This window comes from Triticum urartu, chromosome 6A (assembly GCF_056163025.1).
Source record: "Triticum urartu cultivar PI428250 chromosome 6A, HENAU_Tu73, whole genome shotgun sequence".
Taxonomy (NCBI): Eukaryota; Viridiplantae; Streptophyta; class Magnoliopsida; order Poales; family Poaceae; genus Triticum; species Triticum urartu.
Genome location: NC_141878.1, coordinates 556,880,004 through 556,899,705, shown reverse-complemented (window position 1 = coordinate 556,899,705; position 19,702 = coordinate 556,880,004). Strand labels below are relative to the sequence as shown.

The following is a 19,702-nucleotide window of genomic DNA, read 5'->3' as shown; positions in this document are numbered from 1 at the left end:
ACTCCCTCCTCATCGTGGTGGCCGCTGGGATGATGAAGATGGCCACCGGTGATGATTTCCCCCTCCAGCGGAGTACCAAAACGGGTCTAGATTGGTTTTCGGTGTCTACAGAGGCTTGCGGCGGCGGAAATTTTGATCTAGGTTAACCCGAGGGTTTCTAGAATTTTTGGGAATTTATAGGGTAAAGAGGGGGTGGGGGAGGCCACCAAGGTGGGCACAACCCACTTGGGCGTGCCTGGGCCCCCAGGTGCGCCCTGGTGGGTTGTGCCCCCCTAGGGGCACCCCAGGTGCTTCTCTGGCCCATCCTGGGTGTTTTGGTCCATACAAAATCTCCAAAAAGTTTTGTGGTGTTTGGACTCCATTTGATATTGATTTCCCGTGATGTAAAAAACAAGCAAAAAACAACAACTGGTACTGGGCATTGGGTCAATAGGCTAGTCCCAAAAAATGATATAAAGTTGCTATAAAATGATTGTAAAACATCCAAGAATGATAATATAACGACATGAATACTTCATCAATTATAGATATGTTGGAGATGTATCAGGTAGCCCAATACTTTTGAGGCAAAGGACATGCCAAAACGGTCTCTTATAGTAAGCAAAGCGTTCTTGAGGGTTTACGGGAATTTCATCTAGTCACTTTCATCATGTTGATTCAATTCGTGTTCGCTACTTTGATAATTTGATATGTGGGTGGACCGGTGCTTAGGTGTTGTTATTACTTGAACAAACCTCCTACTTATAATTAACCCCCTCGCAAACATCGGCAACTACGAGAAAAGTATTAAGAATAAATTATAACCATAGCATTAAACTTTTGGATCCAAAAGGTCCCTTACAGAATAGCGCATAAACTAGGGTTTAAGCTTCTGTCACTCTTGCAACCCATCATCTAATAACTACTCCATAATGCATTCCCTTAGGCCCAAATATGGTGAAGTGTCATGTAGTCGACGTTCACATGACACCACTAAGGGAATCACAACATACATACTATCAAAATATCAAACACATATCAAGTTCACGTGATTACTTGCAACATGATTTCTCCCGTGACCTCAAGAATAGAAGTAACTACTCACAAGTGATAAACATGCTCAAGATTAGAGGGGTTTTAAATAGCATAATGGATATGAACATATAGTATTCCACCAAACAAACCATATAGTAATGAACTGCAAGATGTAATCAACACTACTAGTCACCCACAAGCACCAATCTATAGTTCTGGTACAAAGATTAAACACAAGAGATGAACTAGGGTTTGAGCGGATATGGTGCTATTGAAGATGTTGATGGAGATTGCCCTCCCCAAGATGGGAGAGTTGTTGGTGATGATGATGACAATGATTTCCCCCTCCGGGAGGGAAGTTCCTCCGGCGGAATCGCTCCACCGGAGGGCAAAATTGATCCTGCGCAAGTTCCGCCTCAAGACGGCGGCGCTCCATCCTGAAAGTCCTCTCCTTATTTTTCTAAGTCAAAATGACTTATATACCAAAATATGTGCACCGTAGGTGTTTCGAGGAGGGCACAACCCACCAGGGTGCGCCTGGGCTCCCTGGCACGCCTAGGTGGGTTGTGCCCACCTGGTGGGCCCCCTCTGGTACTTATTGGCTCCAATATTTCTTATATATTCCATAAAAAATCCCCATAAAGTTTCAGCTCATTTGGAGTTGTGCAAAATAGGTAGCCTAACGTACCTTTTTCAGGTCCAGATTTCCAGCTGCCGGCATTCTCCCACTTTATGTGTTCCTTGCATATTATGAGAGAAAAGGCATTAGAATTAATCCAAAAAGCATTGATACTTCTCTAACGTATCTATAATTTTTTATTGTTCCATGTAGTTATATTATCAATCTTGGATGTTTTATAATCATTTTATAGTCATTTTATATCATTTTTTGGTACTAACCTATTGACGTAGTGCCAAGTGCGAGTTGTTGTTTTTTGCATGCTTTTACATCACAGAAAATCAATACCAAACAGAGCCCAAATGCCACGAAACTTTACAGAGATTGTTTATGGACCAAAAGACACCTAATGGGCCAAGGCTGCTCCTGGGGGGTGTACCGAGGAGAGCAGAACCGACCAGGGCACGCCAGGAGGCCCAGGCGCGCCCTGGGGGGGTGTGCCCACCTCGGGTGCCCCACGGACCACCTCTTTGCTCTATTAATACCCCAATATTCCATAAACCCTAGGGGAGTCGACAAAAATCAATTCCAACCGCTGCAGAGTCCAGAACCACCAGATCCAATCTAGACACCATCAGAGATGGGGTTCACCACCTCCATTGGTGCCTCTCCAATGATGCGCGAGTAGTTCTTTGTAGACCTTCAGGTCCATAGTTAGTAGCTAGATGGCTTCCTCTTTCTCGTTTGATTCTAAATACAATGGTCTCTTGGAGATCCATATGATGTAACTCTTTTTGCGGTGTGTTTGTTGGGATCGAGTGAACTTTGAGTTTATGATCAGATCTATCTTTTTATATCCATGAAAGTTATTTGAGTTTCTCTGATCTCTTTTATGCATGATTGCTTATAGCCTCGTATTCCTTCTCCAATATTTTGGTTTTGTTTGGCCAACTTGATCTATTTATCTTGCAATGGGAAGAGGTGCTTTGTAGTGGGTTTGATCTTACTGTGCTTGATCCCAGTGACAGAAGGGGAACCGATACGTATGCATCATTGCTACTAAGGATAAAACGACGGGGTTTATTTCTACATAGATAGATCTTGTCTACATCATGTCATTGTTCTTATTGCATTACTCCGTTTCTCCATGAACTTAATACACTAGATGCATGGTGGATAGCGGTCGATGTGTGGAGTAATAGTAGTAGATGCAGGAAGGAGTCGTCCTACAAATCTTGGACGTGATGCCTATGTAATGATCATTGCATGGATATCGTCATGAGTATTTGAAGTTTGATGTATCAATTGCCCAACAATAATTTGTTTACCCACCATTTGCTATTTTTCTCGAGAGAAGCCACTAGTGAAACCTATGGCCCCCAGGTCTCTTTCTCATGTTATTTGCCTTTGTGATCTATTTGATTTACCTTTTATTTTCAGATCTATTTAATCCAAAAATCCAAAAATACCTTGCTGCAATTTATTTTATTTGGCGTTTGATCTATCGACATTTACAACTCTCTCACGTCCGTTTCCTCATCTTGGGGCGCCGCTACCCGAAAGGGATTGACAACAGCTTTTACACGTCGGGTTGCGAGTAGTTGTTATTTGTGTGCAGGTGTTGTTTACGTTGTGTTGCTTGGTTATCCTACTGGTTCGGTAACCTTAGTTTCATATCAAAGGGAAATACCTACTGCCACTGTGCTGCATCATCCCTTCCTCTTTGTGGAAATACCGATGTAGCTTCAAGCGACATCCAGCATTATTATGCATGAAAACATTATAAATAACAGTAGGTAAACATGATGCAGAATGGACGTATCATGTTATCATTGGAGGCTTGGGTGTTCCTCCTATTGGATTGATACCTTGGTTATTAATACTAAGGGAAATACTTATCTCTACTTTGCTGCATCACCCTTTCCCCTTCAAGGGAAAAACCAACACAAGCTCAAGAATTAGCACACGACAGCAAATGAGGTTGATGACCTAGGGGAAGATCTTCAAGCCTCCCCATAGCGTCACGCCACCCCAAAGGGTATCCCCGAAGACCTAGACCCTGATGACCTCTTTGAAGGGGCTCACGACAACTACATGCCTGAGTAAGAGGAAGACGAGAGCCTTGGCACCGAGGACTACATTGTCCCCGAGGACCCCTTCGAGCAAGAGTGCTTCCGGTAGCGCCTGGTCGCTACCGCCCAAAGTATAAAATGCAAAACGTAGCTGTTGCAAGCCAATACAGACACGTAGAACCAAAAGTGGGTCGAAGTACTCTTGGCCGAGCAATATATCAAGATCGACCCCACAGCGCGCCAAAATCTTATCCTCACAGGTGTTTGTTGCTGGAGTTCGATGATGAATTGGCCGTCGATGCGCCTGACCGCCTCCCTAGATGGCGTGATAGGCCAATGCGGGAAAATTTCAACACCCAACCGGCTCCAAGCCGTCACGCCAAGGACCCTGTGGATTACCTAGACCGTCATGACGTTCGACATCGGATAGAGGCAAACCGGGTGCCGCCTCGATCCATTTACGGATCCAAAAGGTGCGAACCCGCGGGACGCAACGGCTACGATGCCTGGATGGATAGGAACACTAAGATCGGGACCAAGCCTATGCACAAATCTTCCCTAATATTGACCGTGGCACTGCTCGGACCCGAGGTCCCGCTCACCCGATCAGACAGGGTAATGGTGTTGGAAATATGCCCTAGATGCAATAATAAAGTGGTTATTATTATATTTCATTAGTCATGATAAAGGTTTATTATTCATGCTATAATTGTATTGATCGGAAACTTAAATACATGTGTGAATACATAAACAAATACCAAGTCCCTAGTAAGCCTCTACTAGACTAGCTCATTGATCAAAAGATGGTTAAGGTTTCCTAACCATAGACATAAGTTGTCATTTGATAACGGGGTCACGTCATTAGGAGAATGATGTGATGGACAAGACCCATCCATTAGCATAGCATATGATCGTTTAGTTTATTGCTACTGCTTTCTTAATGTCAAATACATGTTCCTTCAACCAGGACATCATGCAACTCCCGGACTCCGGAGGAATGCCTTGTGTGTATCAAACGTCAGTTAGTAACTGGGTGATCATAAAGGTGCTCTATAGGTATCTTCGAAGGTGTCTGTTCATACGTCTCCAACGTATCTATAATTTTTGATTGTTCCATGCTGTTATATTATCATTCTTGGATGTTTTACAATCATTTTATAATCATTTTATATCATTTTTGGTACTAACCTATTGACATAGTGCCAAGTGCCAGTTGCTGTTTTATGCTTGTTTTTTACATCGCGGGAAATCAATACCAAACAGAGTCCAAACGAATCAAAACGTTTTGTGGAATTGTTATAGAACAGAAGACACCCAATGGGCCGAGAAGCACCTAGGGGTGCCCCGAGGGGGGCACAACCCACCAGGGCACGCCTGGGCCCCCAGGCGCACCCAGGTGGGTTTGTTCCCACCTCGGTGGCCTCCTGCACCACCTCTTTGCTCTATAAATACCCCAATATTCTAGAAACCCTAGGGGAGTCGACAAAAATCAATTCCGGCCGCCGCAAGTTCTAGAACCACCAGATCCAATCTAGACACCATCACAGAGGGGTTCATCATCCTCATTGGTGCCTCTCCGATGATGCGTGATAGTTCATTGTAGACCTATGGGTCCGTAGTTAGTAGCTAGATGGCTTCCTCTCTCTCTCTCTCTCTCTCTCTCTTTTGATTCTCAATACAATGGTCTCTTGGATATCCATATGATGTAGCTATTTTTGCGGTGTGTTTGTTTTGATCTGATGGACTTTGAGTTTATGATCAAATCTATCTTTTTATCGATGAAAGTTATTTGAGTCTTCTTTGATCTCTTATATGCATGATTGCTTACAGCCTCATATTTCTTCTAGGATATTTGGGTTTTGTTTGGCCAACTTGATCTATTTAACTTGCAATGGGAAGACGTGCTTTGTGATGGGTTCGATCTTACGGTGCTTGATCCCAGTGAGAGAAGGGGAACCGACACTTATGTATCATTGCTACTAAGGATAAAATGATGGGGTCTATCTCTACATAGATAGATCTTGTCTAAATCATCTCATCATTCTTATTGCATTACTCCATTTCTCCATGAACTTAGTACACTAGCTGCATGCTGGATAGCGGTCGATGTGTGGAGTAATAGTAGTAGATATAGGCAGGAGTCTGTCTACTAATCTTGGACGTGATGCCTATATAATGATCATTACCTGGATATCATCATGATTATTTGAAGTTCTATCAATTGCCCAACAATAATTCGTTTACCCACCGTTTGCTATTTTTCTCAAGAGAAGCCACTAGTGAAATCTATGACCCCCGGGTCTCTTCTTTATTATATGTGCCTTCGCGATCTATTTTTATTTGATTTTATTTTCAGATCTATTAAACCAAAAATACAAAAATACCTTGCTGCAATTTATTCTTATTTATTTTATCTTGCGTTCCCGCGAGATCTATTTATCCAATCTACTATAATTTTACCTATCTTTTTACCCGTGAGGGATTGACAACCCCTCTCTTACGTAGGGTTGCAAGTATTTGTTCTTTGTGTGCAGGAGCTATTTACGTGGTGTTCCATGGTTCTCCTACTGGTTCGATAACCTTGGTATCATCAATGAGGGAAATACCTACCATTGTTGTGTTGCATCATCCCTTCCTCTTTGGGGAAATACCGTCGTAATTCAAGCAAACATCAAAAGGAATTTCTAGCGCCGTTGCTGGGGAGACATCATCAACATATACCAGGTTCCTAATCACAAATCTCATCCCCTTGCAATTTACATTATTTTCCATTTGCCTCTTATTTTCCTCTCCCCCACTTCACAAAAATTTGCCGTTTTATTCGCCCTCTTTTTCGTCAGCCATTTTCCTATCGGATCTATCTGTATTCTTTCTTTCTAGTCATAATGGCTAACGTGACTACCCCTCCTTTGTCACCAGGTTTTGAAGTTTTATACTTCAAGCAACGATAAGGAGAAAATTTAAAAAATTCTTGGTATAGGTTAATGGAATCATATCTTATTTGCAACCTAAAGGGAGACACAAAGATTTTGCTTCGTAGTTTTTACATAGGATTGGCTTTGCATCATAGACAACTCTTAGATTTTGCCGCCAAAGGGAATTTTATTGAGCTTGATGCTAATGCTGCCTATGAAATCTTAGAAGGAATTATGGGGGTTCCACCTCAAAAGAAGGGTTTTTCTTTCACCCCAGAGGGAGTTCAAATGTTGGACAAACTTGGTGATTTGCACAAACATATGGTTGAATTGCAAAAATATAATGAACCTTTCAAACATCTTAATGGTAGTATCAATCGCATGAATACTTTGATCACTCTCTGTAATAAGAGATTGGATATTTTAGATCTCAAGATGGTTTCTTTTCCTAGTATGGGCAAATGCTTGCCGGTATACAATTGTTAGCGATTGACGAAATCATCACCGATGAGTTTCCTAGTATGGTCTGTGTGCGATGTCATTGCATACATAATAACAACATATGTACTTATAACCTATAAGGACTTGATTCCATAAACAAATTGACATCCAATTACATAGGTGACTAGTACACACATGACCTTTGCACACACCAAAGTATGTTCCAAAATGCCTAGAAAACTCAAATAATGTATACAAAGGCAAAACAAACCCTGAATAATTTCATATTTTTAGGACGATGCTCCTATAGTTGCATGTTGCCTCTGTAAAATAAATCAAGGCGGACAGAGACAGCGTATGTCGCACACATAGGTGTCAAGTTCCCTCTCAGAACCACGAGGCTTTTTGAGAGAACCTTCGATTTGTAAGAAGTTCATACCAAAACTTGTCCAAAATTGGACTATTGTTTTACGACAACATGTTGGTGCCATGTCACTAGGGATGAAAACGGAGTGGAAAGTTTCCCTCTTTTCCGGAGGAAAAATGGAAACGGAGAGGAAATATGAAAACAGAAATGGAAATTTGCAAAACGGAAATGGAAATGGAATTTTTTATGCGGAAACGGAAACAAAAATGGAATGGTGTTTTCTGGTGGAACACACGTGAAAACGGAACTTTCCGTTTTTGTTAATATGGAATTTCTGTTTCTACTATAGGCCCATGGATGCTTTGTAGCCCAACTACAAAACAACACACAATGACACAATGAGTAGAATAAGCAGAATGTATCATTTGAGTACCAATTTTTACTACCACACATATACTTAGCTAGACTCTATACGGAATTGTCATGTACTACTACAATACTACCCTATGTTACGAACACAGCCATATCATTTTGTAGCCATGTTAAGAATTCCATCAATTTGTTTGTTTTTTGTCTGTATTTCTCTATGATTCAAGGGGGTTTTAAGTTTCGGTCAACACACAGTTTTGTTTCCGTGTCCGCTCTGTATTCGCTCCGTGTTTGTTTCCGGTAGTATATGATTCTGTATTAGTTTCCAGGATTTCTATATTCATTTCCGTTTCTGTATAAAAATACGAAAACAAATATGGTAGCACCCAGTTCTGTCCATTTCCACGCTGTTTTCATCCCTACATGTCACAATACCATGCCAAGTTTCATGGTTTTCAGGCGAGTTTTGGATTTACAGTAATTTTAAAACTAGATTTTTCAATGTTTACTATTGAGTCGATACCGCCTTGGATAGACGTTTTCCTCATGGGTCCCAAATGTAAGAATCCAAATTTGTTAGTACCATGCAACTTTTCTTATTAAGAATTCAACCCATTTGATGTGCTAGCTGAAAATAAGTTTGTGGGTGCTGGCGGACGCTAAAAACTTGTGGGTTCTGTAATGAACAGTGCTCTCAAGGATCCCACAAGAATGATGTTCTTTCCCTATGTTGTGATTTCCTATAATATTCATGTATTAATTAAAGAAATGACAAGCCATTGGCCCAGTATGAAAGAAAATGTGGGTCAAAACCGAGTTGAAAAAGGCAACAATATCTAACTCCAGTTTACAAAAGGTACAAAAGCATGAGGCTTAATTGTTCATCAGGTTTACACATAACCTAGAATGAACAGGGCAATAACATCTAACTCAACCAAAGTTTTCGGCAGTCACAATAAAAAAGATCGGTCCGATCCTTTAAATCAAGATCCTGGTACAAAAGATCTAATGGTCCACAATGACGACAAGTTCTTGTAAATAGAAGCCGAGCACGATCAGAAGCCCTTTGGTCCACCTGAAACTTCTTTTTATGCTATTTAACATGTCCATATGTGAGAAATTTCTTGTCAAAAAACTTAATCCTCATGGACAATAGTGCCCTCGCATTCAACATGAAGAATGTGACAAATCTAGTGTTTACACGGTTGGATGCATATCTTTCCACCATTATTGTCTTCAAACGAATGTCATGAGATCTGAAAAAATCCTCGTGCTTCCTCTGCCATCGATTGATTAGACCTTTTTCTCAAAAACCTATTACCTAAATAGACATGAAGATTGAAAACAGTTAATGCCTAAAATATAGTATGTCGAAGGAGCGACAGTTGAACGGTTAATTCTAGTACATTATCTATGGGCTTTCAATGTGTGTGAAATCATCACCTCTATATACAAATTCTCTAGACATGAAAAGCACTGCAACAAGACAATGGTTCTGTTCAGATCATGAAACCCTATATGAATATATAAGGTCTTAATAGAATCTAGCACCCCTGATAGGCCAATCATGAACAAGCTCTTCTTTCACCATATAACATAATATTAGCATCAAAAGTGTACTCCAAGACTATATCTTTACCTACTAATAAAGCACACATTGATTCTGTTGAGTTCACCGTCACGGTGTGTTTGCCGAAAAGTCCATATAGTTTTTCATAATTGAACCCGCAGTCCTTCTGTAAGTGAATTTTTGAGAAATGATTCATTTTTACAAAAGACCCTCTATTAAACCAAAACAACCAAATCAATCCTCCGCCTCCTCCCCTGCTCTCGCCATCGCCTACACAACTCCACCCAATCCCTCGATCGCTCGACGAGATCCAAACATCTACGACAGCCGGGAGTGGATCGCGCGGGAGTAGGAGTTCGGCGTGTGCAGGCTGAAGGTGGTCGCCATTCTCGTGGATCTGCCGTCCATCGTGCAGGTCAGCAACTGCCGCAGCCGCCACCAGCGGCAGCAGGCGCGGCCGGAGATCCCCTCCTAGGACCTGCACCGGCCAAGCAAGGCCCCGGTGGAGCCGCTGGCCGAGAAGCCTGCGGCTGACGACGAATAGAGCAAGGGCATCGCCAGCCCGAACTCCCCGCTCGCCTTCCCCAAGGGCGACGAGCACGACGAGGTGGCAGCGGTGGATGAAGAGGCCAAGGCCAGCGCGCAGGACAAGGTGAGCCACCGGGCCGCGAGATCTACGCCCGCCCGCCTCCCTCCGCTAATTCGGCCAGTGGGGAGGAGGCTGCTCTCACTCCTGCCGAATGCTCGCCTCACGAGCGAATATGGACAAGGTGCGCATCCTGCTACCACGTAATGTTGTTGCTTCCCTACTGTTTTCCGCATGACGCTCCTGCTTCCGTACTCTTTGCCACGCCATACTGCTGCGGCTACTTTGCTACTCTTGCTAATATGTCGTGCTGCAGCTTTGCTCAGAGTTATGAGGATAATATATCTCTACCTCTCCCCTCCTGAACTCATAAGCAATATATAAATTTGTGTGGCAACTAAATTCAGGAATGGACTAAAAGGGACAATGTGATTAGAAAATACAATCAATCTACATAAATCATGGCACAATTGTCTAAGTTATCCGGAGCGGGTTGATTGTGTGGAGTTGGAAGGATAATTTGTTGTAGTGTAGTTTCAAAGATGATATAGACAAAAAAACTCCATCAAGCATTGCAAATGACGAGGTAGAACAAAAAAATTAGATTTGCTAGTGAATGAAAAAATACAAACCAGATGGCCTACCGGAGGTTCTTGGTTCAGGTTGTTCGATGGAAGGACAAGGCGGTGGCGGTGGAGACGGGGAGTCGATTAGGAAGGAGAAAGAGTTTGTGCAACTGCTGCTCAGTGCGAAAAATAGAGGTAAATAAATGTATTGTTCAGGTGGTGAGATTTAGTCTCCCTTCTTTGTATTTAGCAATGAACTACTGAATGGTGTTGGTAAATTCATGGCATGAGTTGTCGAGGAGGACGTCAATGTTTGGGAGGTTGCAGCCTTGTAGGAGATTAGGCTTACCTTGTCAAATTAGCTTGCGGCCCTAAAGATGTATGTTTGATTAATCTAAAGTGTGCACAAATATTTCTGTTTAATGAGTGAAATGTACCCGCCTGACTGACATGAACCTTCAGGAAAGACAGATCCTAAAGTTGGCTTCACTTGGTAGTAACTATGAAACCTGAAGAATGTTTTTGACTCCCTAAAGGATTTTGAGTTGCATTGTTAGGTATGTTTATGCAAATTGAAATTTACTTGAGAGTGAATATCTAAGAGCATCTCTAGCCGCGTTCCCAATAGGCCCCCCAGGGCGACTTTTTTAGCGCCGACGCCAAAAAAGGCCCCAGTCGCGCCCCCAAGATGCCGAAATCCGCCGGCTCGGCCCGTTTTCGGGCCCGGCGATCGCAGGCCGAACCCAGTGCGCTGGGGGCGCTCGGGGGCTCCAGCGGATGGGGAAAATACGCGTGGTACACACTGTCAGGAGAAAAGTCAAGGCAATCGTCCAGATTCGTCCCCCACCCCGCGGGCTCGGCCACCATCGTACCGATCCCGGCGCCACCCACTGCCCAGCACCGCTAGATAGGCTATTCCCGTTGGAAAAGAGAGAAGGTTTCACCGCGGCAACCTCTCCACCACCATCTAGGCGAGTTTTCCGGCGCTCCGGCTGCATAGGGCGGTACACCAGTGGTTCTGCGCCCACCACGCCCGCCAGGTGTTCTCGATTTGTTTGCTCGAAGATGGACTCGGACGACGAGGAGGCGCTCATGGCGCTTGCTACCTCTTGAGCATGCGTTGGTTTTCCCTTGAAGTGGAAAGGGTGATGCATCAAAGTAGCGTAAGTATTTCCCTTAGTTTTTAGAACCAATGTATCAATCCAGAAGGAGACAACGCACAAGTCACCTAGTACCTACACAAACAATCAAGAACCTCATAACCAACGCGATAAAGGTGTCGTCAATCCCTTCACGGTCACTTGCGAAAGTGAGATATGATAGAGATAATAAGATAAATATTTTTGGTATTTTGTTGTATAGATTGGAAAATAAAGATTGCAAAATAGTAAACGGGATGTGTCGTGGAGTTGACACGGCAGATGTCCTAGAGCAAGGACTTAGTCATAGGGCCATCGCACTAGGAAGCTTAAAGGGGTTAATCGGGACAAAGGACACGAGAGAGTTTTTATACTAGTTCGGCCCCTTACGATGAAGGTAAAAGCCTACGTCTAGTTGGGATTGGTATTGCTGAAGTTTCGATCTCCAAGGGGCTCAACTCGCCGGCTTGGTTATCGATCTATTTGTTTCTTGCCTTGAGCCGCCGCCGGGTCGTCCCCTTATATACACGGGTTGACGCCTGGCGGCCTATAGAGTCCCGGCCGGCTCATAAAACGTGTCCGTCTCGGTGACTTCTTTTACATGCCTTTCTCTACAAGCCTTTCTTTACATAAGTCAGTTTACAATGTTGGGCCTTAAGCCACCTTTGGGCTTATGCCTTTTACAATTCTTAATACACTATCACCTTGAATATTACTGGGCTTCTTTCCGTAACCCACCATTGGGGTTGACCCGCCCCCTCCTGGGCGGGTCATGCCTGGTAGCTATATCCCCAACATTAGGCCCCAGATTGATTTTGAACTTTGTTCCTTGTCAATATTCAATACTTAGATGAAATCCATCTACTTCTGTCTGAAAAACTCTGTAACCCGCCATGACGTCATCTTTTGAAAACACAAAAAACTTTCATGACGTCATCTTCCAACAGACCTTTTATCTTTAATGCTTCCCAAGAATCGAGGCGTCTATATAGCTGGATAACCATTATTTGGTTCTCCCTTGATTTTTGCGCCCGTCTATTCGCATCTTATCCTTATAAATAAGCTTGCCCAGGCCTTCCTCATTCTTCTCTCTCTCTCTCTCTGTCTTCTTCCTGTCGCTGCCTCCCTGCTTCTCGAGCTCCGCCGCCGCCGTAGCACTCACCGTTGCCCTCAACGTCGGCCGCTGCACCACCTTGAGTTCATCCAGAGAGAGGCGACAACTCTTCGCAGTAGATCTGCATCTTGTAAGTTCCTTCTTTCTCACACATCTAGATCTGTATTAGGGTTGCGAGTTCATCAGTGTTCTTCGGTTGTTCATCACGGATCTTCTTGTAGTTCTTCTTCCGCAACTTCTTCTGATCCAAAAAAGAAATATAACTCGCACGGTAGTTGTTTTGCGTCCATTTTTGATATCAGTAGATCCCTTTTTCCTATATAGATGCTTCATTATAGCTGACGAACTCATCTGTACTGGATTTTTAGGTCTAGAATATTTTCTTTTTGGGACAGCCATTTGATCCAAAATAATAATGATAGCTTGGTGAAACTTGTTTACGCCAAGACTTAGCTGGATTCGCTTTCTAAAAGAATCTGTAGTCATGGCGGCTTACCGCTCCGGCTTTCTTTTCCTTATATGTCATTAGCCCTTAGTTAAGCCTCCGTTACTTGTTTTACATCTTCATCCTTTAACTGTTAATCTTGCCGTAAACTGAACCGGCATGTTGTTTTTTCCTTTTCAGTTCCTTGCACATCATGCCGTCAAAGACGCCCACCATCTGTAACTGGGTCCCTTCAACCATAACTGAGGATCGTTTAAAAGAGTTCTTCCTCATTGGGTTTCTGCCCTCAAAAACCGTCATGTCTTATCATGCTCCTAACCCGGAAGAAGAACGACCCAATCCAAAAGACGGCGAGGTGATTGTCTTTACTGACCACATGAACCGTGGCTTCTCACCGCCCGGTTCAAAGTTCTTCAGAGAGGTCCTTCACTTTTTCAAACTCCATCCTCAGGACATTGGGCCCAATTCCATATCTAATATTTGCAACTTCCAAGTGCTTTGTGAGGTATATCTTCAGCAAGAGCCGACTGTAGAACTGTTTAGATAATACTTCTATCTGAACCGGCAGAACGAGTGCACCAACGGCCTTATCTTAGAGCTTGGAGGCATCTCAATTCAGAGCCGGCAGGGTGCTATCTTCCCTCTCATAGTTTTACCAAGTCACCCAAAGGACTGGAACCAAACTTGGTTTTACTGTCAGGACATCTCACTAGCCAACGAGAAGCCACTGCCGGGTTACCGCCCCGATCGTCTTGACTCCAAGTTCGCACTTCCAGATGAACTTACTGTTGCTGAACGCAAGAGGCTGCTTCCATCCATCAGAAGAATCAACGCTTTGTTGGGGAACGGTTTAACCGGAGTTGATCTGACCCGCTGCTGGATCTCATGGCGGGTTATTCCATTAAGCTGCCGGTCAAAATTGATGTATGAATATGGTGGAGGCCCGGACGACTCTCTTCGTCATAGCCCGGTTCAATTAACCGAAGAAGACATTGTCTCAATGTCAAACCTTTTGGTGAATGGGAAATATGAAGACTGCAGTATTGTTGGGTTAAATCCCTTATGTAAACTTAACCCGGTACCAGAAATAAGGATATTCTGATCTTTTTTCCTTTGTATTTTGCCCAGTCGTATTGTTTAGCACTGATCCTTCCTCTTGTCTTTGTAGGCCAATTCTGACTTTTGGAAAGTGAAATATGACCACGAAGCTGCCAACAAGGCGAAAATCGCCGCCATGAATGCCAAGAAAATGACCCGGAGATCGAAGAAGAAAAAGAAGACCACTGCCGAAGATTTGATGAAACTTGATGACACATCTAACTCGGAGGTAGCCCTTGATTCCCTTGGTCAATTTTTTAACAATCTTATTGACACTGATCCTTACCAGGATGACACTGGGGCCAGTCAGGTCGGGGAAGCTGAGGTAACTATTACTTCCTCTGACTCAGAGCCCTTACCAAGACACAAAGTTCGACGAGTGATCCGTAAAGTAAGGTTTTCTAACCCTTTAGCTCACTTGGATCCCAACTTTCATTTGAAAAAGCAGCAACATGAAAGCCGCCGTGAAGCTGGGTTTGAAGATGAACCGGCTATCTTCCTTCAACAAACTCCTCAGAAACGTCCGAATGAGGTTTACTTATCTCTGTCTTTAACTCTTCTTAACAGATCCTTGTCCTTGTATTTCTGTGAACTCTTTTTTATTCTTTCAGGAGGTGTCTCGTTCCTCTGGTGACTCTTCGCAAACCCAATTCCCGGCTTTCAAGACTGCTCCCGGGTAATCAGTAATCCTCCTTTCTTTTGGGTTGTTCAATTTTATCTTTATAGTGACATTCCTGCAACATTTTTTCTTAGCGGCCAAGCTAAATCAAAAAAGGCGAAGGCAGCAAAACCGGCGGAAGACCCGCCAGTAATGGCATCTGACCCGGCTAGGCCGCCTTCTCCATTAACTGACGCTCCAGAAGACCCGCCTATTGATAATGAAGCAAATCCTCTGGAGCCGTCTTTTGACAAAGCCACTTTGAATCCTTCTACAGCTGGACCATCAAGCTCAACCGACCCGCCGTCTACACCTGCTTAAGATGTTCAAATTACTGGGAGCCGCTTTGTTGAGCCGGGGAACCCAACGGTGCTGGCTCGGTGCACAACAAAGCAAGAGGCATTGGAGAGGCAGAAGGTTCGCTTTGACGTTGCCAACTATGACCGTCTCAATGCCAGTGACATTTTATTCGGCTACTCAGTCATGTACACTCCAGTCGCGAGTCTGAGATCGAGATGGTCAAGCAGCTTCAGTTGAAGTATGAGGTACGTTTTTTCTGGTTTACTAGTATTCCTTCAGCCCCCAAGTCTTCAGATTATGAGAGAAACAGAATAACCTGTGGACTGTAAAATATAGGCCGAAGCTTTTACCTCTGAATCAATGATAAAAACAAAGCTTCACCTGTAGTCCCCAAGAACCGGTTCACTTTGATCATAAGTGAATCGGTACTTAAAAATTGTTGTGAAGACCGTCTTCAAAGTACTTAATGCTCCGATTTAACCTTGACAAACTTGCTGAACTGCATACATTAGCCCCCAAGTGCAAGTGCTGTTACTTTGTAAGGTACTTGGGACTTTAAATATTTTTGTAGAGTCCTAGAAATTTGACTTGGCATACATTAGCCCCCAAGTGTCAAGTACTTTACAAGTGGTTTGTTTGTAAAGTTTTTGAGACTTGAATCTTGAATTTGAATTTGAAACCAAGTCTTGGCTCATCTGGATGTTTTACAGAATGCGTTGTCTGAGTTGAACTCTCAATTGACTGATGCAAAGAGCGGCTAGCAAGTCAGGAGACAGAAATCAAATCTTCTAACTCCAAACTACAAATAAGCCTCTCTGCAACGGAAAATTTGAAGACCAGCTCTGCTGCCAAGGAGAAAACTTAGGAAAAGGAAAAGACACTTCTGACCCAACGAGCTGAGACAGCCAAAACATCTCTGAAAGAGATTTCAACAGAGCTAAATGGGTTAAAGGGGCGGGTGTCTCAGATGGTAGCTGCTATCTTTGGTAAGTTGTCTGACTTGATCTTTTGTGTATTTTTTGCCAAACCGGAGTATAAGCCGTTAACTGACTTTGTGTGTAAAAATTTATGCAGGTCCTTGAAGCAAGAATCTGAGCCAAGTCCCATTGACTAAACTAAAGGCAGTATATACTTTAGTTGAACAATTGTATATCGGCGCACAACGGGCTCTGGCCACCATCTCTCCTACTAACCAAGGACCCAACCGGCTCAGCGACGTCCTGAAAAAGCTGTCCATCCTTCCTGCCAGGTTCCAAGAAGTAAAACGCTCCTATGCGTGAGCCGGAGCCTTGACTGCCCTAAGCCGCTCCGAGGCTTGGGTGCCAGATCTAGACCCAGTGGACATAGCAAGAGGCTATCCCACCGTGAAAGAGGACGGGTCTCCCTTTGATCAGGATGACTTCATGGCTTGTGTACGCGGAGTCCGACCTCAGGCGACTAGCCTTGGAGATGACACCAATGTTGATAAGTACCAGCCGGGTTTTGATAGTGAGAATAAGAAGATGGCCACTCCCTCATACAAAGTAACAGACTTGATCCCACCAGTGAGAGAAGATACATTTGCTTCGGAGGTTGACCCGGTCGGCCTGATCGACGACGAAGCCGAATTCGTCGCCGTGAATGGCTTTGACTGGTCAAAACCCAACTTCCAGCAAACAAAAGGTGGTGAACCGGCGAGGGACGGACAATGATCATATTCATGGTCTTATAAAGCCTTGTAATAACTTAGTTGTTAAAACACCGCATGTTTGCTTATGCCATCGCGCATAAAATACTTCTATGTGAATCTGTGTTTCCAGATGCCAATGCATGCATCGTTTAATGTTTGTCTCTGCAATGCTTGAACTCTGTTCCTGTAAAGAAAAGACTGGCTTGGAGGTTTAAAATCAAACGGTTTTAAACACCTAACTTATAGCCAATATATTTACCTCAATAAGAACCAGAGACAAATATAAATAAAGGATAAGGGCTTTAAAACTAACTCTTTAGTTAACGCAGCAGGTAAGTGCGCATAAGTACTAACCATACCTTGTCCCTTTTGATCTTTAGATCGCCGGTTTAAATAATCCGGGTGATGAATTTGATAACTCAACCTTTATGCTTTTTTGAATACTCAATGATTACTATACCTTGGTAGGATGTACCTTTTGATCTGTAAGCCGCCGGTGTGAATGACCCAGGCGGTTATGCTATCAAATAGTCGAGCCGGTGAAGAGGACCAGGCTAATTGTTTGTAACATTGAAACAAAAAAGCAAACAATAGATAAAAATAATTTAATCCTGTACTCAAAAAGGTGGGGTTTCTGATTCGAATATGATCAGTAAACCGGACCAAAGGGGTTAAGCTAAGGTTCGAATACGACCATATAGCCCCCAGTGGCTTTGGCGTTGCGCCGATCAAGAGGGTACCGACAACTATGTTCTCTTTGGTTCGAATACGACATATGTTTGAACAGGAAGCCCCCAAATGACCTTGAGAGGTTTTTAACGGCCCTGATTCGAATACGATCCAAGTCGGACTCAAAAGGGGTTAAGCTATGATTCGGATATGATCAAGAAGCCCCCAAGTGAGTTTTGGCCTTGAGCCGATCAAGAGGGTTACGACAGCTGTGTTCTCTTTGATTCGAATACGACCTATGTTTGAACAGGAAGCCCCCAAGTGACCATGAGATTTGTAGCTAGATTCGGATACGATCATAAGCCGGAGCAAAAAAGGTTAGACTTGATTCAAATATGATCAGCTCCTTAATAGTCTTTTGAAAAATGAGAAAAAACATAGTCTTTGAAAAGAAAAGAGACCGATGGTCTTACTTTATTGCTTATCATGGTATATACAATGTGAACGTATGTACATGATGAGAGCCGGTGGCTCAGGTGTAGTATGGCCGAAGTTGAGCAATGTTCCACGGCCGGCGGGTCTCTTCCTCCGACTTACGTGAGTCTTTGTGCTCTCGAACGTCAATGAGGTAATATGACCCGTTGATTAAGTTTTTACTGACCACAAAAGGTCCTTCCCAAGGCGGGGATAACTTGTGTTCATCTGACAGATCCTGGATGAGCCGAAGCACCAAGTCGCCTTCCTGAAAAGTCTAGGACTTAACCCAGCGGCTGTGATAAAGACACAGGTCCTGTTGATAAATTGCTGACCGGGCTGCTGCTAAGTCTCTTTCTTCATCCAACAAGTCAAGTGCATCCTGTCTGGCTTGTTCATTATTAGCTTCAACATAAGCCGCCACACGGGGCGAGTCATGACGGATGTCACTAGGCAATACTGCTTCTGCTCCATAAACCATGAAGAAAGGTGTGTAACTCGTAGACCTATTGGGCGTAGTGCTGATACTCCATAACACCGAGGGTAATTCCTCTACCCAACAACCCAGCGTTCGCTGTAAAGGAACCATAAGCCGGGGTTTGAGCCCTTTCAAAATCTCCTGATTGGCTCTCTCAGCTTGACCATTGGATTAAGGATGAGCTACAGAAGAAACATCAAGACGGATGTGTTCTCGTTGACAAAACTCTTCCATAGCCCCTTGAGACAGATTAGTGCCATTGCCAGTGATAATACGGTGTGGAAAACTGAAACGGAAAATCAATTTTTTCATGAACTGAACTGCCGTGGCTGCGTCACACTTACTCATAGGCTCCGCCTCAACCCACTTGGTGAATTTATCAACTGCCACCAGGAGATGTGTCTTTTTATCCTTAGACCTTTTGAAAGGTCCCACCATGTCAAGCCCCCAGACCGCAAATGGCCAAGTTATTTGAATCATCCGGAGCTCTTGAGCGGGCACATGCGCTCGTCGTGCAAATTTTTGACATCCATCACATCTACTGACCAGATCTTCTGCATCAGCGTGAGCGGTAAACCAGTAAAAACCATGACGTAACGCCTTGGCCACTAAAGATTTTGACCCGGCGTGATGACCACAATCGCCTTCATGGATCTCATGAAGGATTTCTTGACCTTCTTTGGGGGAAACACAGCGCTGAAACGCTCTAGAAACACCGCGATGATATAATTCTCCATCTGAAATCGTCATGGACTTAGATCGTCGGGTTATCTGTCGAGCCAGGGTCTCATCCGCTGGCAACTCTCCCTGGGTCATGTAAGCCAAGAACGGCATCGTCCAATCTGGGATGACATGAAGAGCCGCTACCAACTGCGCCTCCGGGTCAGGAACAGCTAAATATTCTTCTGTGGGCAACTTGACAGAGGGGTTATGCAAAACATCCAAAAAGGTGTTAGGTGGCACCGGCTTATGCTGAGACCCCAACCGGCTTAAAGCATCAGCTGCTTCGTTCTTTCGACGGTCAATGTGCTCCACCTGATAACCTTTAAAATGTCCTGCAACGGCATCAACCTGTCGGCGATAAGCCGCCATGAGAGGGTCCTTGGAATCCCATTTGCCAGATACCTGTTGAGCCACTA

General features: G+C 43.8%; 1 protein-coding gene across 2 annotated transcripts; it reads left to right on the top strand.

Annotated features, from left to right (window-relative positions):
• The first annotated feature begins 9,392 nt into the window (after positions 1-9,392).
• Positions 9,393-15,872, top strand: LOC125515130 (uncharacterized). 2 transcript variants are annotated; one of them, XM_087528792.1, is made up of 6 exons: positions 9,396-10,137; positions 14,386-14,544; positions 14,605-14,640; positions 14,764-14,847; positions 14,927-14,991; positions 15,069-15,872. In XM_087528792.1, the coding sequence occupies exons 1-6, from the start codon at positions 10,108-10,110 to the stop codon at positions 15,292-15,294; spliced, it is 600 nt and encodes a 199-aa protein (XP_087384918.1). In that variant the 5' UTR covers positions 9,396-10,107; the 3' UTR covers positions 15,295-15,872. The 2 variants fall into 2 exon arrangements, with proteins under 2 accessions (XP_087384917.1, XP_087384918.1); XM_087528791.1 differs by having other exon boundaries at positions 9,393-10,137; positions 14,605-14,847.
• The last annotated feature ends 3,830 nt before the right edge of the window (positions 15,873-19,702 follow it).